This window comes from Didymella exigua (genome assembly GCF_010094145.1).
Source record: "Didymella exigua CBS 183.55 unplaced genomic scaffold M421scaffold_26, whole genome shotgun sequence".
Lineage (NCBI taxonomy): Eukaryota > Fungi > Ascomycota > Dothideomycetes > Pleosporales > Didymellaceae > Didymella > Didymella exigua.
Genome location: NW_022984800.1, coordinates 209,646 through 228,733, shown reverse-complemented (window position 1 = coordinate 228,733; position 19,088 = coordinate 209,646). Strand labels below are relative to the sequence as shown.

At 53.9% G+C, this 19,088-nt stretch overlaps 8 protein-coding genes across 8 annotated transcripts; 4 read left to right on the top strand and 4 right to left on the bottom strand.

The window, feature by feature from the left end:
- Positions 1 to 856: 856 nt before the first annotated feature.
- On the top strand, positions 857 to 3,468 carry M421DRAFT_68980 (HET-domain-containing protein; the record flags this gene model as incomplete). Its single annotated transcript, XM_033596575.1, has 2 exons — positions 857 to 2,397; positions 2,448 to 3,468. 2 exons carry the CDS (start codon positions 857 to 859, stop codon positions 3,466 to 3,468), a joined length of 2,562 nt encoding a protein of 853 aa, XP_033446079.1.
- Positions 3,469 to 4,655: 1,187 nt separating this feature from the next.
- On the bottom strand, positions 4,656 to 6,593 carry M421DRAFT_423385 (cytochrome P450 52A11). Its single transcript, XM_033593452.1, has 2 exons — positions 5,223 to 6,593; positions 4,656 to 5,175 (listed from the first exon to the last, which is right to left on the bottom strand). Exons 1-2 carry the CDS (start codon positions 6,527 to 6,529, stop codon positions 4,935 to 4,937), a joined length of 1,548 nt encoding a protein of 515 aa, XP_033446078.1. The 5' UTR covers positions 6,530 to 6,593; the 3' UTR covers positions 4,656 to 4,934.
- Positions 6,594 to 7,629: 1,036 nt separating this feature from the next.
- Positions 7,630 to 9,504, top strand: M421DRAFT_68879 (glycoside hydrolase family 20 protein; the record flags this gene model as incomplete). Its single annotated transcript, XM_033596563.1, has 1 exon — positions 7,630 to 9,504. The coding sequence occupies one exon, from the start codon at positions 7,630 to 7,632 to the stop codon at positions 9,502 to 9,504; it is 1,875 nt and encodes a 624-aa protein (XP_033446077.1).
- A 151-nt stretch (positions 9,505 to 9,655) lies between these two features.
- On the bottom strand, positions 9,656 to 10,531 carry M421DRAFT_68923 (transcription factor FET5; the record flags this gene model as incomplete). Its single annotated transcript, XM_033596570.1, has 1 exon — positions 9,656 to 10,531. One exon carries the CDS (start codon positions 10,529 to 10,531, stop codon positions 9,656 to 9,658), a length of 876 nt encoding a protein of 291 aa, XP_033446076.1.
- Positions 10,532 to 10,959: 428 nt separating this feature from the next.
- M421DRAFT_69100 (S-adenosylmethionine synthetase) lies at positions 10,960 to 12,326 on the top strand (the record flags this gene model as incomplete). Its single annotated transcript, XM_033596584.1, has 3 exons — positions 10,960 to 11,001; positions 11,057 to 11,115; positions 11,240 to 12,326. 3 exons carry the CDS (start codon positions 10,960 to 10,962, stop codon positions 12,324 to 12,326), a joined length of 1,188 nt encoding a protein of 395 aa, XP_033446075.1.
- A 1,222-nt stretch (positions 12,327 to 13,548) lies between these two features.
- Positions 13,549 to 13,893, top strand: M421DRAFT_7589 (uncharacterized protein; the record flags this gene model as incomplete). The annotated part of the gene is made up of 1 exon (XM_033597176.1): positions 13,549 to 13,893. The coding sequence occupies one exon, from the start codon at positions 13,549 to 13,551 to the stop codon at positions 13,891 to 13,893; it is 345 nt and encodes a 114-aa protein (XP_033446074.1).
- Positions 13,894 to 14,848: 955 nt separating this feature from the next.
- M421DRAFT_232381 (uncharacterized protein) lies at positions 14,849 to 16,181 on the bottom strand. The gene has a single exon (XM_033588414.1). The coding sequence runs from the start codon at positions 15,976 to 15,978 to the stop codon at positions 14,956 to 14,958; it is 1,023 nt and encodes a 340-aa protein (XP_033446073.1). The 5' UTR covers positions 15,979 to 16,181; the 3' UTR covers positions 14,849 to 14,955.
- Positions 16,182 to 16,196: 15 nt separating this feature from the next.
- M421DRAFT_423382 (uncharacterized protein) lies at positions 16,197 to 18,960 on the bottom strand. Its single transcript, XM_033593451.1, has 3 exons — positions 18,718 to 18,960; positions 17,070 to 18,649; positions 16,197 to 17,019 (listed from the first exon to the last, which is right to left on the bottom strand). Exons 2-3 carry the CDS (start codon positions 18,587 to 18,589, stop codon positions 16,584 to 16,586), a joined length of 1,956 nt encoding a protein of 651 aa, XP_033446072.1. The 5' UTR covers positions 18,590 to 18,649; positions 18,718 to 18,960; the 3' UTR covers positions 16,197 to 16,583.
- Between the last annotated feature and the right edge of the window lie 128 nt (positions 18,961 to 19,088).

Genomic DNA, 19,088 nt, shown 5'->3' with positions numbered 1-19,088 from the left:
GCATGGCGCTTGTATTTTACTGTAATTAAATCAGCTCCATGCCTATCCTATGTAAGTTAATTATACATGTTACTGGACACAGTTTGTGGTGGGGTTGTCGCTCCGTTGCGTGACGGCCCATGGCGGACAGCGACCAGAAGCCAGCGTGTTCTCGCGCAGCCAGCACGCTACACAGACGTCCCTGGTTATGTTAATTGCAACCCAAGCCTATAACTTGCATTTCTGCGCTGTCGCATTGCGCCCTTACGTGAAACCTGTCTTTCTGCTTGCGCTTATGGCTGTCGGGCGATCATGTGTCGTCAGCCTTGGCTGGCCAGGCTCACGTCGTGGCACAGGTAGGATGCGCTTCCCACTCTAGGTGTTTGAACCGCAGCCTTCCTGCTTCCTTGACCTCTGATTCAGCAGCCCACCGTATAGCACTCACAACGAAGGCGACGCATACATCGCATTAGGTCGACGGATACATCGTACGATCTTCACGCCTGCGCGAGTGAAGCGCGGTACGCTATCGACTCCTCCGGCCTGCTTCGAAGCCCCCAGACCCTCTTCTATCGCTCGCGCAGACAGACCGAACCTCGACTCCATGCGAGACAGAAGGTATATGACAACGACAACAATTGGGTGGCAGCAAGCACGGCAGTGAGCCCGAAACTAGGTGCAGTCCTTTGAAGTGGAAAACGCAGGCGGGCATACAAGAATGCGATCCTACGTTACAATTCCAGGATCGCAAACTTCGTTGCAATAGCACTTGCCTGGAGTGGACGATCAACCCACTGAACCAAGCGCTTGTTGGATACGGCCCTTATCTTCCTGTCGTCGGATGATCCATGCCCCTATACAGGTGTCCCACATCGTAATGCGGCTTTTACATTTTACGGACGATGAGGAGCTGAGCCTGACGGCAGATATGTTCAACGACAGCAACATTCCGCGTTATGCCATCCTTTCTCATACATGGGGAGATGAGGAAGTCCATTATGATGATATCGGTAACGTAAGAGGAATGATCAAGGCAGGATATGCAAAGATACTGTTTTGTGCACGACGAGCCGCAGCAGACGGACTGCAATACTGCTGGGTGGATAGTTGTTGCATCAACAAGTCAAATAGCTCGGAGCACTCGGAAGCGATCAATTCTATGTTCCGCTGGTATCAGAATGCTGAGCGATGTTATGTCTACCTTGTAGATGTTTCTAGCGATAGTCGAGATGAAACAAGCGACTCGACTGGAGGCTGGGAGCTCGCCATGAGGAGAAGCAGATGGTTCACCCGAGGCTGGACTCTCCAGGAACTCATTGCCCCAAGTTATATTGAGTTTTTTTCTAAGGAGATGGACCGCTTAGGGGATAGGAAATCCCTTGAAGAGATGCTTCATGAGATCACTGGGATACCAATCGAGGTCCTTCGTACGCGTTCGTTGATAAATTTCGGGATAGAGCAACGATTCTCATGGGCGGCGAAGCGTCAAACGACATATGAAGAAGACATGGCATATTGCCTCCTTGGTATGTTCGACATCCACATGCCGCTTTTGTATGGCGAAGGGAAGGAGACAGCGATGAAGCGGCTTGGAAGGATGGCTGAAAGTGCTACAGCAGGACCTACAGGTGTTCCACTCCAACAGAAATTGTCTGGACTGAGACAGTGGCTATCGGTCCCTAACCCTGCGACACAACCCCAGAGAGTGCTTCGAAGCCGCGGTCAAGGAACTTGTGACTGGGTACTTGACAGCCGCAAGTATGTTAGATGGAAGACGTCACCTGCGTCGATCCTGTGGCTGTACGGTGTACCAGGATCTGGTAAAACCATGATCAGTACCACGGTCCTCGAGGACGTTCTGCAGTCCTGCAGTCAACGCTCCGCTGGAGTGTCTGCGCACTTCTACTTCGACTTTAACGACGCGCAGACACAAGGTCCGGATACGATGTTGCGCTCTCTGATATGTCAACTGTCACAGAACTGTGCTCGAATGCCACCAAGTCTTGACACACTCTTCGCCATGCGTGACAGCAGACAAGACCTGCCGTCTCTTCAAACTCTCCTGGAAGCGCTCAAGCAGATGATGCTGGAATTTCCGCAAGTTTTCATACTCATCGAAGCGCTCGATGAGTGCACACAACGCCGAGAACTGATGGATGTGCTTGACATAGTGGCTTGGTGGCAGCTTGACAACGTGCATCTGCTCATGACCAGCCGGAAAGAGCGGGATATCGAGAGCTCTTTAGAAAGCTATGTCAAGGAGGAGAACACTATCTGTCTCCAGAGCGCAGTGGACAAGGACATACAGCGCTACGTTCAACAAAGACTGGGTGACGACAAGGGCTTGGCAAAATGGAACAAGGACGCTGCTGTGAGGCAAGAGATCGAGGCTGCACTGATGCGCGGAGCCCACGGAATGTCCGTGTATTCACCCAGCCACCCACAGAGCTAAGCTAAAGATTGCATAGGTTCCGATGGGCTGTGTGTCAGCTTGACACGTTAGCAAAGTGTCGCAATCGAGCGATGCTGCGTAAGTCGCTTGCCACTTTGCCGCAAATGCTGGACCAGACGTATGACCGCATTCTCACTGCTATCAGCGAAGAAGACTGCGATTACGCGATGCGCATTCTGCAGTGGCTGACGTTCTCTGCGCGGCCGCTGTTAGTCGAAGAGATCGCCGAAGTCGTCGCTATCGACGTGGCGCGCGACCCAGCGTTCGACCGTGATGAGATGCTAGAAGATCCGCTAGAAGCGCTGGACATCTGCTCAAATCTGGTCACTATCATACCAAATTCTACCCAGCGTATCATTGCTCTAGCACACTATTCTATCCAGGAGTATCTTGTATCAGACAGGATCAAGCAAGGGCAGGCAAAGCAGTACAGTATGCAAGAGGCCAAATGCCACAGCGCGATATTAAAAAGCTGTTTAGTGTACCTGCTCCAATTACAGCAACCATTGTCAGAGGAAACGCTGAAGGCATCCGCATTGGCAAGGTACGCAGCAGAATTTTGGAGCAGCCATCTTCAAAATGTAGGAGAAGAGGCGGATGAAGTGACACCAGTCGTGATGAGTTTCATGTCAATGGACAATCCGGCATATCTCACCTGGATTCAGTTGTGTGATCCGGACCATCCTTATAGAAAACCAGATCTAGGTAAAAGCCTGGAATGCGTAGCTACACCGCTGTATTATGCCGCATTACTGGGCTTGAGCACGATCACCAGACTGCTGCTATATCAAGGCGCCGATGTCAACGCGCAGGGTGGAGAGTATGGCAACGCACTGTACGCAGCTTCAGTCGAAGGCCACGAGCAGGTAGTCAAGATGCTGCTCGACAAAGGCGCCGACGTCAACGCGCAGGGTGGAGAGTACGGCAACGCACTGTACGCAGCTTCAGTCGAAGGCCATGAGAAGGTAGTCAGGATGCTGCGTGATGCAGGTGCTCATCAACCCGAGGAAGACGGTACTGTGGCACGGCTCAAATAGTTAGCATTGTCTAGGCACCTAGTAAGCATCTTGAGTTAGCGCAGCAAGCGACCCGAAGCCGTCAGCGTGCGCCACTTCTTAAAGCTGCTTCAGATAGGCATAGAGCTGAATTTAGTATAAAAGAATACAGATGACCTTTCGACGCACTAATGCAGGTTTGTGGGTACAATGAGGCGCTAGCACGACCCGATGTCTTGGGCCCGTACGCAGGGATCACCTCCCCCATACTTCGAAGATCTCGGCATGCACACGCCTGCGTTGGAGCGATCTCTAAACATTAGGGAAATGACCTTCCTTGAACGCGCTTCATCCTTAGCCCTCCGATGTCTGAACAGCCTCCTCAAATGGCGAGTAGACAGGGAGGTATTACCGAAGAGTTGTTTGATGGCGTTGACTGGATGATCGACGGCATGGCTAACACTGCAGAGATTTCAGTCGGAGCCTGCTGGCACAGAGGAGAAATACTTTCACAGACATCTCATCACGACGAAAGCTCAGCAGACTTGCAAATGGAAGGCGCCGAAGGTCCGAACTGCCAATCTGTCTCGGGACATGGTGTCTCTCCACTTAGGGACGCACCTTACACCCACCAGCGTATGTTCTCGATGCTCTGTATCCATCATGTGGCGGCCTGATGGGTTGAACCGTAAGCGTGATCTGTGTCGAATCGCCTCGACCCATCTCGATATCTTACACACAACACGCAGAGAAGTCGCCTTCTCTAAACGATCTTGTGAGTAGCCATTCAGACGGACTGTCAATCTGAACAGTCGCTTTTGATGGCGAGATGTTCTGACACCTGATCGTCCCGCGGTTCCCGACGCTCTTCGCTCTGTGGCAATGTCGCGATTTGGCTTGCGGGTTTTATCCGTTCTGTACCGGGTCGGCGCGTTCCATTCGTGTCTTACTAGCACAGTTACACTGATGGCGACTGTCTGCCGCGCCTCGTGATATAGCGTCCGTAGCGGCGGTTTCGAGGCCATGTGCACCGATGTCGTAGTCGCATGTGTTGGGCAAGGTAAGGATTCGACAGCTCAAGTAGAAGAGCAGATCCGAATCACGTGGCGTCACTAGCGCGGTGGTGGTTGGCGAGGGTGGAAGTGGACGAGTAATTCGGCTGGGCCTCGCATGGCAGCCTGCTGTGGGAGCGCTGGACGAAAGAGACCGGCGTTGGTATGAGAGCAGTGTGAATGTTCATTAGGGTGTCAAAAGCTCATAGCTATTCTTGTCCAGCGCGGCGGCATTGCAGAATATCTGAACTATTCTTACTGCAAGAATGGCAATACGATAAAAGGCGTTCACAGCCTTGTTATGCAAGACTTCAGTCGAAAGCCCAGCCTCGACGTACTCAGAGTACTGGCATCACAGATGTATGGTTTGCTGCACTCCAGAGCTGCTCGGCAAGCAGCAATCAATGGCTGGGTGTTATACAAGTACCTACTCCCATGCAGCATCATAATCTATCCTCACCCACTCTCCCCCTCCACGAACCGCACCTTCACTTCATGTGCCGGCTGCAGCACGATATCAGCATGGAGCCCGGGGTGCTCGCCGCCCATCAAGTTCTCAATTCCGCTGAACCGCTGCAACAACCGCACGAGCGTGTATCCCATCTCTGTAAGCGCAAACTGCTGGCCGATGCAGATGCGCGGGCCGCCGTTGAACGGAATGTACGTCCATGACTTAGGTGTCCACGAGTCCCAACGTCTGTCAAGTCAGTATGTGTACCATCTCGGGAGAAGGGTGGGGCTTACTCGGGCACAAAATGCGTTGGGTCCGCAAACCCCGTGGACTCGGCAGGATAGAGATCTGCTCTCCTTTGCATGACAAGCGTCGAGTACCCGATTGGGGTGCCGGCCAAAATACCAATTGGCTGGTCGCGGTTCGGGCCGCCTCCAGTGGGCAGCGTGGTATCCTTCAGCGCCACGCGGACATTGTACGGCACCACGGGATATAGGCGTAGTGTCTCATTCAGCACGTGCTGCAGGTACTTCATGCCCTTCAAGTGCTGATACGTTGGCTTCTCAGTGAGACCAACGGTTTCGATAATTTCCTGCCTCAGCTTCGCGGTCATGCTCGGTGACAGCGAGAGGTGGTATATTGCCCATGACAAAGTGCAGGCCGTCGTGTCACGGCCAGCGAGTAACACGGATACGAGTTGATCGCGCAGCATCTGCCTGTCCCGTGTATACCCTGCGATGGCGTGGAGGAACGTGTAGCCGGAGTCGTGGTTACTCTTCTCGTCAAGCTCCTCGGTGGACAGAGCAAGAGCGCGGTCGATGTACATGCTCACGAACTCGTCGATGGTTTTGATGCTGTCGTAGAAACCCATCCGCTTGCGAGGTACTGCCCAGTTCAGTGGTCCCATACGTTCAATGATGGACTGCACACGCTGAGCGTTGTAGAAGGCGTCCGCGAACTTTGTCTGCGGGTGATTGAGGGAGTCTACGCTGGCACCAAGGAGGAAATGTGTTGCTGCATCGAGCGTGTAACGGAACATCATGTCCATTGTATCGATGGGTTGTCCACCGGCGAGCTTAGAGAGAAGTACTTGCGTGTGTGTCTCGAAGATGTCGATATCCGAGAGGCGATCCTTAATGAATTGAGGCCGGATGAGTTGGCGTGAGTTATGCCACAGCGTGGTATCTGTTGTGAAGATACCGTTCCCCAGGAAAGCATGCCAGTTCTTCCGGAACTGCTCTCCCTTACCGTAGTCTTTAAACTGGGTCGCGAGGATGGCCTTGATGTTCTCGGGTTCGGCAGTCAGGATCACTCTTTGCCCTACACCAGCTTCGATGGTATAGCGTCCTGGACCAGCCCATTTGTCGAACATCTGGATCCACATCTCGTAGCTCTTGTCCTTGAGTGAATAGCTGATGGCTTCGTAGGCTATATCCAGGCCTAGAGGCACATATGATTTTCGAACGGGCGCTCGGGCGCCAAGTTTGCGAATCCTGGCATTGATGCGTACTGCAGAGGCGATCCTATACCCAATGTACAACACGAAAAGGCCTCCAAGTAGATATGGTGTCGACGGGTATGGCGGTATGATGTTGGCCATGATAGGCTTGTTCAAAGTTCGTCTGAACCCTCGATCGTGAACAGTCTGACGCAGTCGATTTCTCTAGAGGCCCAGACGATATTGAGGCCAAGACAGGGTTTATGTAGACACCCTCCTCGTGCCGCACTAGTCTGTTCAATTCTAGCGGCCCGTTCACGTTTCCGTCACATAGTTCCAATTACTCAGTATCGCCAAGCCTTGCATGCCGCGGCGCCCAATCAACAAATTCGCAGACACGACTCATTTGTTCAAAGTTCGTTGTACGCTTACACAGGTGGTCTTTTGGGCCTTCCAGGGCTTCAAATGCGCACCTCGGTATCACGGACGGCTCGCAAGCTGCGCTGCTTGCGACACAGTTGCCAAATGACAAATGCAATGCATTTGCCTGTGCAAGTGTGGCGGCCGTTTCCAAAAGCGGGGAAGGAGCGGAGCAGGTTCTTGGACGGACCAGCGAGGTGCTAGCGGACGTCTTGGGGATCCCTGGACCGAGAGCCAATCATTCGTCGACCATGAGCGGAAGTCGGGCAGGATCTGTCTCTCCATTTGGAAATTTGCACGACCATTTGATGGAGATCGATGGCTGTAGCTTTGCGTGCTCATGCGCAGTGTCGAGAAGTCCTTGTTGCAGCCGCGAAGGATGGCGTCATGAAACGCGCCTGCAGAATCGGAGCCTTTTAAACTTCCTCAAAATACAGCGCGTGCTCCGTCACCTCAAATGTGCTCTGCACTCACAGGGTACAGTATGAGTCCAGCACCGTCGCACTCGATGCTGTCGCTTGATTGAAAGCTCGGAAGTGGCCCCACGTTGACCCCGCAACATCAACCCTCGAGCTTCCCACCACGATGGTTCGACCACCTTCAAGCCGTTCCAGGGTATCAAAGCTGAGGCTGCTGACTGATACACAAACGAAAAAGAACTGAGTATCAACAAGTCAAGTTTCCGGGTCTCCACCTCCTTGCGCCAGCTTCATTCCGGTTATCTCATCCCATGTTCATTCCAGATCCCGTCTCCGGCATAACGCGTAATCATATCTAACGATCATATATCGTATCTGACAGCTCTTGTTCTCTCGTTCTCTCTGTCCTAGTCCACCGTCAGCATGAAGCTCCGATTTCTCGTGCTGCCATGTCTCATGAGCACTTCCCTAGCCTTATGGCCCATCCCAAAGTCATATAAGCATGGCGACACCGTGCTCTGGATATCCAAGAACGTAACATTTTGCTGGTACGAAGCTGGCGCTGAAAATGTAGACTACCACCCCGAGCAAGCACCTTTCCTCTTTGCATCCACTTCTAACACAGGCACTGTGCCACAGAACCAGACTGGAGATCATCTCAGCCTCCGCGGACGTTACACGGCGCCGTTCGAGAGCCACAAAAACGCGAGAGACACGACGGGGGTCTCGGGCGACGACATAATCGACTACGCCATTAGATCGACGTGGGATACTGTCTTCAAGGAGGGCTTCTACCCATGGAAACTCCACACTCGGAACTGGGCGGAGCCATCTCAGGGCAGGAGAGCAAAATACGTGGATCATGTCGACATCTGTCTGCTTGCACCGGATTCGACGAACGTTGCAAAATCTTTGGCAGGAGATGTGGATGAATCATACACACTCAAATTGACAGAGGACGGCGTAGCAACAGTCGCGGCGAACAGCAGCGTCGGCATTGCCCGAGGTTTGACAACCTTTACACAATTGTTCTTCCAGACCTCAAACAACGAGCAGTTCTACACCCCTGAAGCACCCGTTACGATCGAAGATGCACCAAATTTCTCACACCGAGGCATCAACCTCGACGTCTCGCGAAACTATATCCCCATCCCAGACATCAAGCGCCAGATCGATGCTGCCGCGTACACCAAGATGAACCGTCTGCATCTGCATGCGACAGACTCGCAGTCCTGGCCCCTGGAGATACCTTCTTTGCCCGACCTCGCGCGTAAAGGCGCATACCGCCCAGATCTAATCTATACCGCCGCCGACTTCGCAGACCTGCAGCGCCACGCCGCGCTCCAAGGTATCCAGCTCATCACCGAAATCGACATGCCAGGCCACACATCCAGCATTTGGTACTCGGCGCCCGAGCTGATCACCGCATACAACCAGCAACCAAACTGGGACACGTATGCCGCGGAACCGCCGTCCGGGACCTTGAAGCTGAACTCCACCGCCGTGGGGAAGTTTCTGGATACGCTGTTCGCAGACCTCATGCCGCGCCTGGAGCCGTACACGGGCTACTTCCATACCGGCGGCGACGAAGTGAATCCCAACGCGTACACGCTGGACAACACAGTGGACTCGAGCGATCCCGCAGTCCTGCAGCCGCTAATGCAAGCCTTCGTGTCCGCGAACCACGAGCGCGTCCGCCAGCGCGGTCTAACACCCATCGTCTGGGAAGAAATGCTGTTGACCTGGAACCTCACTCTCGGCCCCGACGTCGTCGTGCAGAGCTGGCAGAGCGACGAAGCCGTCCTCCAAATCGTGCAATCAGGACATAAAGCGCTAGTCGGGAACTACAAGTACTGGTACCTCGACTGTGGAAAGGGGCAGTGGCTTGATTTCGCGCCGGGCGAGGCGAGTGCAGACGCATGGCCGTATCAGGACTATTGTGCGCCGTTTCATAACTGGAGACTAATCTACTCGAAGGATCCCTATGAGGGTGTGCCGGAGGATCTGAGGCATTTGGTCATTGGTGGTGAGGCGCATATGTGGGGTGAGCAGACGGATGCAATTAATCTGGATCCGATGCTGTGGCCGCGCGCGGCGGCGGCGGCGGAGGTGCTATGGAGTGGAGCGAAGGATGCGCAAGGTCAGAATAGGAGTCAGATTGAAGCCAGTCCTAGGCTGAGTGATCTGAGGGAGCGATTGGTGGCGAAGGGCGTGCGTGCTGAGCCGGTGCGCATGCCGTACTGCGAGATGGAGTCAGACGGGAACAGAAGCCCACAATGTCAGTTGGGAATGACATAAACAGATGGAGAGATCGATGAGTGTTGGAGAATTGTTGGAATTTGGGTATCGTAGCTCCGTGCCGCCTCATTGTAATCAACGCGCTGTTCAATGCTGCCAAAATGTCAATGTCGTAACGCCGCCCATGCAGATGCTTCTTTTGGTCACTCTCTTACTCCTCCACATTCATCTCCTTAGGCTCCTTCGGTTCCTGTGCTTCATTGAACTGGATTGCGTCATCGATGTAGCTCAGCACGGCGCCCAAGCTGTCCTCGTCCTGCACATCCAACTTAAGATATGAGACCATGCTGAAGTCATCAATCAGCTGCGCAACAGCCTTGTTGAGCTTGTGGAAAGCCGAGCCACTCATCAAGCTCTCTGTTGTCGCAGGATCCCGGTACTTCCTGTTGTCTTCCTCATCTGTTGTTCTGCGTGACGGATCGTCTTCGATGAGATCAGCGTCGACCTGGACGAAGCGCTTGAGCTCGCGCTTCGCTACCTGCCCCTTGACCAGATCCATCTTGCTTAGGATATTGATATGTGGCATCTCGAGCATGAGCATAGCGCTCATGGCTGATAGTGTGCCAGAGAAGAACTTGGGGCGGTCGACGACGAAGGTTGCCTCGAGCAGGTATGCGGCGCACATGCGGATGTTGAGACTGCCGTGCATGAGCGTCTTTACGAGGTCTGGCAGGATTGGTACGTGGGTGTAAAGTTCGATTTGCCCGGGCATATCGAAGACGATGAGATAGTCCTCGGTGACCTCCTCGAGCGGGTCTGTCAGGAAGTCGAGGTTCTCCATCAGGAACTCGAAACAGTAGATCAAACCGCCGTTGGGGCCAAGGCTCATCTCTTCCATGACATCTTCAAGACTGATCAGGTCCTTGATGTCGAGATCTGGCTCGAACGCGAAGTCTTCAGCGGCGGGGTCGAGGTTAACGTAGAAGCAAGGGCGCTTGTTGTTCTGGAGGTATTGGATGAGGCCGCTGCAGAAGGTTGATTTACCGGCGCCAGCTGGTCCCATCACCAGTGTCCCGAATTTGCTCATGGCTGCGGTTGTAGGACAGACTCAGCGCTGCGACACCGGTTCAAACCGTCGCTATTTGCGGAGGGCGGCAGAACAGAAAAGTAGCCAAGGGCGGTGTAGCATGTGGATGGCTGGTTGGTGGGGAACCTCGTCTTTCTGCGATTTTGCCAGTCTCAGGCCGACCAGGGCGGTCATCTCCATGGTTTGAATAAACGTGATTCGCTCCCCGTTGGGTCGAGACAATGGTGTGCTTCACTAGTGCGAGCTCGGAGCGCGGGCGGCTTGGTTGGAGAACGCACGTTTTTTCTTCGGCTCATTGGAAACGACTTCAAACCATAAAGTCGCGCAGGCCCCTCCTTCCCTCCTCCTAAACATCCTCTCGCCCTCTCGCACATTTCACGCGGTCGCAAGTCCTAGACTATCTTGCTGCTACCCCTCCTTCCTTCACAATGACTGTTCCCAACGGCACTAACGGCACTGCGCCCAGCAAGGTACGGCTCCCAATTTCCCGCAAAAGCCCCGCGTCGTTCTTACCCATTGTTCCAGGGCAGCACCTTCCTATTCACCTCCGAGTCTGTTGGTGAGGGCCACCCCGACAAGATCTGGTATGTCACCGTCCCGCACTTTCCTATACACAGTGGTATCTAGACATACATGACGTGCTGTATTTCTCGACCCGCCCCACCAGAACTTCACCACGAAAAGGACACGATACTAACAAGTTCACAGCGACCAGGTATCCGATGCCATCCTCGATGCCTGCCTCAAGGAAGACCCGCTCTCCAAGGTTGCCTGCGAGACTGCTACTAAGACCGGTATGATCATGGTCTTCGGTGAGATCACCACCAAGGCCCACCTCGACTACCAGAAGATTATCCGTGGCGCCATCAAGGATATCGGCTACGACTCATCCGACAAGGGCTTCGACTACAAGACCTGCAACGTCCTCGTTGCCATCGAACAGCAGTCGCCCGACATCGCTCAGGGTCTCCACTACGATGAGGCTCTCGAGAAGCTTGGTGCTGGTGACCAGGGTATCATGTTCGGATATGCTACCGACGAGACCCCTGAGCTGCTGCCCTTGACCCTCATCCTCGCCCACAAGCTCAACTCTGCCATGGCCGAGGCCCGCCGTGACGGCTCCCTCCCCTGGCTGCGACCTGACACCAAGACCCAGGTCACCGTTGAGTACGCTCACGATGGCGGTGCTGTCATCCCTCTCCGTGTCGACACTGTCGTCGTCTCTGCTCAGCACAGCGAGGATATTACCACTGAGAAGCTCCGTGAGGAGATCAAGGAGAAGATCGTCAAGAAGGTCATCCCCGCCAAGTACCTTGACGACAACGTCAAGTACCACATCCAGCCCTCTGGTCTGTTCATCATCGGTGGACCTCAGGGTGACGCCGGTCTTACCGGCCGTAAGATCATTGTCGATACCTACGGTGGCTGGGGTGCCCACGGTGGTGGTGCTTTCTCCGGAAAGGACTACTCCAAGGTCGACCGCTCCGCTGCCTACCTTGCCCGCTGGATCGCCAAGTCACTCGTCAACGCCAAATTGGCTCGCCGTGCGTTGGTCCAGCTTTCTTACGCTATCGGTGTTTCTGAGCCGCTGTCCCTCTTCGTTGAGACGTACGGCACCTCAGACAAGAACTCCGAGGAGCTTGTTGAGATCATCCACAAGAACTTTGACCTCCGCCCTGGTGTCATTGTCAAGGAGCTGAACCTCACCAACCCCATCTACAACACAACCGCCAAGAACGGTCACTTCACCAACCAGTCTTTCACCTGGGAGAAGCCCAAGGAGCTTAAGCTCTAAATGTACAAATTTAATGTTTGCACATGAGTGGTTTGAATCAACTTCAACCACAAGGTCAAGAAGTAACGATTTTGCGATATCATGCATATCTTGAAGAAGGCGGCAATTCTTCTTTCAACAAGTTTCGGCGTCGGGAAGGGCATATACCCCTGTGATCAGCAGCCCTCTTCAAAAGTTTCTTTGCATGTCAGTTTCATTACCAGAGGTTTTTATCGAGTAAACACGATAGAAGGTGCACCCAGTGCGGGCCATGCACGGCGTTAGAGTTGGGGGCTTCAACAATGGGGCCTGAGTGCGTTGTCAACGCGCACATTGAGGCTTGAGCGCAGTTTGCGCCGTGGAAGATAACAGGAGCAATCGAAAGTTGGTTATCTCGTTGGGATAATTGACATGAACAACATCATAATCGAATCGCACCCATCGTGAGTCACTTAGCTGGCAGACCTGACGCTCACAGTAATCTAGATGGAACATTGACCTATGCCACCAACATCAACTATGACGACCGCCGAGTGTTGACAGCATTGTGCTTGTGTAACACTACTTCACAATCGCGCTATTTCGCGCCTCGAGTCTCTTGTCTTGCGTCGATCTTCAAGCATAGCTGTAACCACACCGCTCCGGGATGACGAATGAAAGAGCGCGCGCCGAACAGTCTAGCCTTGCCAGGCACACCACAGCATCTCAGCTGCCCAACTAGTCACAGCTGTTTCTGACCCATGTGATCATCATTCACAGGTCACCTGTTTATAGGTGTTGTTGTGAGACACGTCTCGCTTGAGAGGTGAATTGGTAGTCGAGTATGATCCCCCTCCTTCCCGTCGCAATCTCTCTTCCCCCCTTATCATTAACAACACGTCAGCTTCCCTTCTGTCGCATTCTCCTCCCCCGCTTCCCAGCGTTGGGCAAATACCTGGAAGTAAGTCGCGCACCCTTCTCTCATCTGGTGCAAGCATATCTTCCCGCGATCTACGCGTCTTCCCTGGTTTTTTGGGCAGCAACCGTGGGTACTGTTACAGTCTCTTATGCGCGTCAGTTCGCGAGAAAGTTCACGCTCATCCCCAGCGCTTGGATTCCGTTCCGGCTTTCTTATTGTCTTCTTTGCGTCTTCGTTTTCTGTCACGGTCCGAACTTGTTAGCGTTGTTTTTACCGTCGAGCCGCCAGACGCGCCTGACCCAGTGACCTGTAGCTCCACAACAGGACGCGCCACACAAACTCAACATGCCAGCCTCAACACGCGCCAGCACCGGCAACAGCAAGCCGCGCATCGTGCAGCAGATCGAGAACGCTGTTACACCAAAGAAGCGCACAACCACCACAGCCAACACTTCGAAGCCTCGCACGACTGGGGGCCGCGTCGCAAAGCCCAAGGTCACGGCTACCACCACTCGACCAAAGACTAAGGTCGTGAAGAAGAGGCGCACACCAACTGAAAAGGCCAAGGATAAGGTTGTGGGCACTGTGGAGAAGCTTGTGGGTGAGGTTGAGGGGAAGCCAGGCAAGAAGGCTGCGGGGACGAGGAAGGCCAACGGCACGGGTGCTGGTGCGACGAGGAGACGTGTGTAGAGCGGTGGTAAAGCTGATGTGATATATGGTCGAGTGAGATCACAGGCCCTGGCTATGCTTTTTTTGCTGCAATGTGACTGCTTTTCTGCTTGCAGCATCTTCCTTCTCGCCCGCAAGTCATTCGAAAGGCCTCAGCTGCTGACACGGATGCAGAGAAGCACAGTTTGCAGCTCGTTCCTAGAAATCTTCCAATTCGGGTGGTCTGTGTCTTCCTCGTAACGTTAAAGAGTTAGCCCAGGCCTGCCACGCTGCCATTGCGAGGATTGTGTCGCTATGCAGCCTTCAGGCATTGCCAGGGATGTCCATAACCGCACCACACAGCTGAGAAGGATTCTTTGGAGTATCAGACTGTAGTTCGGAAAGAAGAACTTCCGGCTGGCATTCTTGACGCAAGTAGCCTGACGCGCAAGCCGGGCACCCGTTATCTTGCAATCAATTGACTCTGCATCATTCAAGATCGCTCAGAAGATCAGATTCACGAGTCGGCGAACATGGCGGACATCTACCAGAACGCACGGGTGACTCTCTCCCCAGCACGAGCGTCGTCCTGCATTAAGGGATTCTTAGAGGCCCAGATTGGGCGAGGGCTATCTACTAAAGTTTTCTACCTGCCAGTCGTGTGTGCAGACGGATCCGAAGGCTTGACCTCATTGCACAAGACCCTATTGCTCAATAGGGCTATGGTTTTTGCAAGGGGGACAGTTTGTAACATTTACAATGAAAACGCCGGTCGGTATACCAACAACGCTTACAAGTTGATACATTGTCCAGGCTCCATGGTTTCGAAACAAGTACTCGACATTCAGATAACTTTTTTCCTGCCACAGCTCGGCCGCGACATTACAGTCGCAGTTTCCATAAGCGGCCTCTTTGATATAATCACGTGATCTCCACCAAAGCTAAGAGTCCACATGTTCCTATTGCTACCGACTGCAAAATCGTTACAATTGCCATATTGGACTCCTGACACCCCTCTCAAGATCACACCTGGCGGTCCAGCTCCCAGCAAACCTCGCCCTCTGCATTGATCCTGTCTCTGCTTTTACAAATCCCACGATGCAATTATGTCACCAATATCTCCCTCGGCTCCTGACCGGCCATCTCCTCGATCTCCTCCAAGATGTCGTCAAACTTTCGGGCCCGCGTGCCCGGATGCGACCACTCACTCACAGCCTCGAGCTTTTGACGGTGTCTGTCAAACCCCCGGCCGGTGAAGTGCTGCCACCCGGGGTCGGTGCGACGCTGTGGCATTGGTGAAGGACCCAGAAGCCCGGAAGTGTGGTTTTCGTCTGCGTAGGTCTGGGAGTGCAAGAAGCCTGGTATGCCATGACCTACTCGCTGGTGAGGAACTGGATGATAGAAGGGCGATTGTGAGGAGCTAGACGTGTACGCAAACTCCTGCCTCGGCGGCGAAGGCGGCGAGTTCATTGCCCTTGTCTGCGGTAGAGGGGGTAAGGTGAAAGCCAACAGGCCCAGCGTTCCATTCCCCCCCTCCTCGCAAGGCTCAAACGAATCCCGAGGCGTGACGGGCTCCGCAACTCCCTGTATCTCCTCCTTCGGCGTCCCCGGGGGCGACTCATGCAGGAAGACCGTGTTCCCCTCCTCATTGAACATCATCACCTCCTCCATCTCATTTCCTTCATGCTCCCCTCTTCCACCTGCGACGCAATCCTTGATCCGCCGCCATACTTCCCCCCAAGCGGCCTCGATGCCCGTATCGACTGCATCAGAAACATGGTCCAGAATTACGACGCCCATCACGATCCCACCCGCACAGACAAGGCCAATGAGCCCGTTACCGAGCTCAGTGAGCTGTGGAAGACAGGTAGAATCCTCGATGGCGGTGGCGAGACCGAGCATGCATGTAAGAACGGCGATGGATAGGCCGGCGTACGCTCTGAGCATAGTCGTTAGTTTCGGCCGTGTTTGGTGTTGGATAGATGGAGTATTGAATGGAGCCTCGTGCCTTGGCACGTCAGATGCTGTTGGGATGAAGGTGCGGTGAAGAATTTCATTCGTGATGACAGGTGTGGAGGGAGTTGGAAGTGCAGGAACGAAATCCGGGAATGGATCGTGCACTGACATCGTCTTTTCGTGCGGTTGAATATGATAAGTATTCGGCTGAATGTTGAGAAAGCGCGGTCGAGGTGTTATGGAAAGGGCGAACGGCTTGTGGGAGTTGGTGAAGGGAAGGGAGGGGAATGACAGCGTATGGTGACTTTCACTAAGTGGTCGCAAGCATTAGGGGACGAAAATCACGAGAAGGATCAAGCACGGTAAGCACGAAGGTCATGGAAAAGTGCAGCAAGTGGAAACTGTCAGTGACAGTGTATTTGTTGCTAAGCTGTGTCCCTGGGATGCATACTGCAGCCAGAATAGATAACAAAAGGAATGTCAAAGAGTCGTCCGCTTTGCAATGCAAACTCTTTCTAGAAGCAAACCCAGACTAAGAACGCCGTCATCGCTACAGAAAAACTGTGCGGACCCTATTACGAGATGTCAAGAACATATTCAATCTTAATCTTGAACAGATGCACATGCAGTCCTTGCTGCGAAAGCGTAGAAACGAAGCCGCTCAAATCCAAAATGCACCAGCAAAAGCTTTCCCTGAGATTGCAAGAACACCAGTCGTTACGTTCGTGAATCCCAATATATCATACAGCCTCCCCAAATGTCTGATGTCGCTAAGATTATACGGTAGTGAAGTCGAGGAAGTCGTACGAGCTATTGTCCGCCGCTGTAAAATCGCTCATGGCCCTCATCTCGAGGTCGAATTGCGAAAGCGAGGGCTCCGGTCGAATGTCGAAAAGTTCATCCAACTCATCCTTTCGCTCGATTGGAGATGTCGGCGGTGTTGTGAACTGCTGTGACTGGACAGATGTCCGCGATGGCGAATCTGTGACTTTCAATGGGCTCGGCTGGTTTGGCTTGTATGACTGTCTTCGCTCGGGCACTGCTTCGCGCGATCGTGAGCGGAGGCCTGGTGAAAGAGGAGGTGTCTGCGCTGGTTCATCGGACAACTCGCGCAGGAGGTTCATCGACGCAACTTCACTGGTATAAGATGTGGTAAGCGCGAAGTCATCCTCGTGGTCTTCCTCGTGGTACGGGCTGGATTGGGGCTCGAAACTGCGGAAGGTTAGCGTAAGTCAAAGAGATGACATAAGAGAACTACGTACCTGAATGGATCTGTTGACGCGTTTATGGGCTCATTGAAGTTCTGTGTATGTGCAGAATCAAACGACTCGTATGGCGATCGAGCATCCGAATCAGGTGAGCTAGCGGAAACAGATGAGGCCGCAGAGGCGAGGGCACGTCGAGTCCTGCTTGCCTTCTCTACACGCTCTTCCATCTCAGGACGGTGCTTCTTTGGCCTGCCACGCTTTGCCTGTCGTCGTACGGCATCAGCGAATCCACCAACGCACATGCCGCGTTGACGATGTCTTGTAAGAGCGTCTTGTCGAGCAAAGCCAGCACCACAGGGGCACTTATAAGGCTTGTTGCCTGTGTGGATCTTCGCGTGACGCTTGAGGTCGTGCTGTCGCACAAAGCACTTGCCGCATCCGTTGCACCTGTATTGCCTGTCACCAAGATGTGTCTGGACATGCGACCGAATATTCTCCCTCCTGCCAAAGACCTTTTTGCAGTCTTGATACATGCAGGTCCACTTGTTCGTCTTGGGATCCTGCTCACTGATGTAGCGCTGGACCTCATCGGGAGAGATGCCGGTGAATTCGAGGCTGGCGTCAATTTCGAGATCGGTATACATTGGAACCTCTTCGTAAGGGCTTGCGGCAAGCGGCAGACCGTTCGGGTCACCGTGAATCGGGCTATGGGGCTCTAGTGCGGGAAGGAGTGTCGGTGCGTGCGAGAAGGGTGTCTCTTGGTCCTCTGAGATGCCCTGGAGGAAGGGCTGCGACATCCTCATGCGTGGCGAAGCTTGCGGCGACGGCGACACGTCTGATGTGTAGTACCCGGATGACTCGTATCCGTTGTCTTGCTCTGTGTTCTCGAAGTCGAATGTCATCGCACGTGATCTTGGCTGAAGGTTGATATCCGCAACGTCGTTGAAGTTTGTAGGGTGAGGTGCCATGCCAAAGGACTGATGGCTGGGCAGCTGTACAGGCTTCTCGGGGATGACGGCTTGTGGTGCTGCCGCAACCGTCGGTGTGGGGAGGATGTTGATGAAGACTTGTCCACATGAGCCATACACGGACTGTATGTGCTCGTGGAGGTCCTTCAATTGTTGCTCGGTAGGAGCCTTGCTAGGTGATTGGGGGCGGCTCTGGGGAGAGTGTGGCCGCGACGAATAGATGGGCGACCGTAATGGCGACCGCGGTGATCTGCATCTGGGAGATAACTGTACTGGGGAGTGTAGGAAGGCCTCCTGGGGACCCGGCTGGGGCATGCTGTGCGATTGCGCTACTTGCATAGTTTGCTGTGATGGTTGTCCTAGATGGTTAGTGAAGCTCACCGTACTGTGCTCCTGCTGGTAGGGACCGGGGCTGGGTGCATGGATCGACTCGAGGTTGAGGCCTCGAAGATCCAGGCTCATGCCTGACCGATTGTGTCGTGGCCGTTGTGGGCTAGCAGGGCTCTGTCGTACGCTGGGCATCTCGAATGCATTTGGTGTCGAGAGTTGGCGTCTGTGTTGCATTCGTCGGCGCGAGATGCCCTGGGGTGAATTTGTGGACAGCATTCTGATGCTCGTCGAGTCCGGTGTTGTTGTCCGAGGACGGGTGTCCTTTTTTGTCCGATACTGATGTCAAGTGAGCCAATGTCCGGTGTTTCGATGGGACCCCTCTGCTGGGAATGGATTGGACGTACCTCACGCAAATACAAGCGGCGCTCCGCCGGGCGGTTGATCTCCTTACGGAATCCTCAGTACAGTGCAGTCTCCCAGAGCCTGCCTCAAGTAAGTATCACTGGCCGAAGCCTACGCGGATGGATTTAGATGGCGGTAGGACAGGCGCTTCGCCGTCTGAAAGCAAACAATAGATGCGCTAGGGTCTGTGGGGATGAGCTGCGAGGGGTGTGGATTCTCGAGGTTTGATGTATTAACGCGGCGAGGTGGAGATGATGATGTCTAGTACCTCTTCCGGCCATCCATCAACACAAACACCCGGTCGCGGTTACCCAGCAACGCGGGCGCCACCGGCAGCACGGGCCCGTGGCGCCTTCCAAGTTTTGCCGCCGCA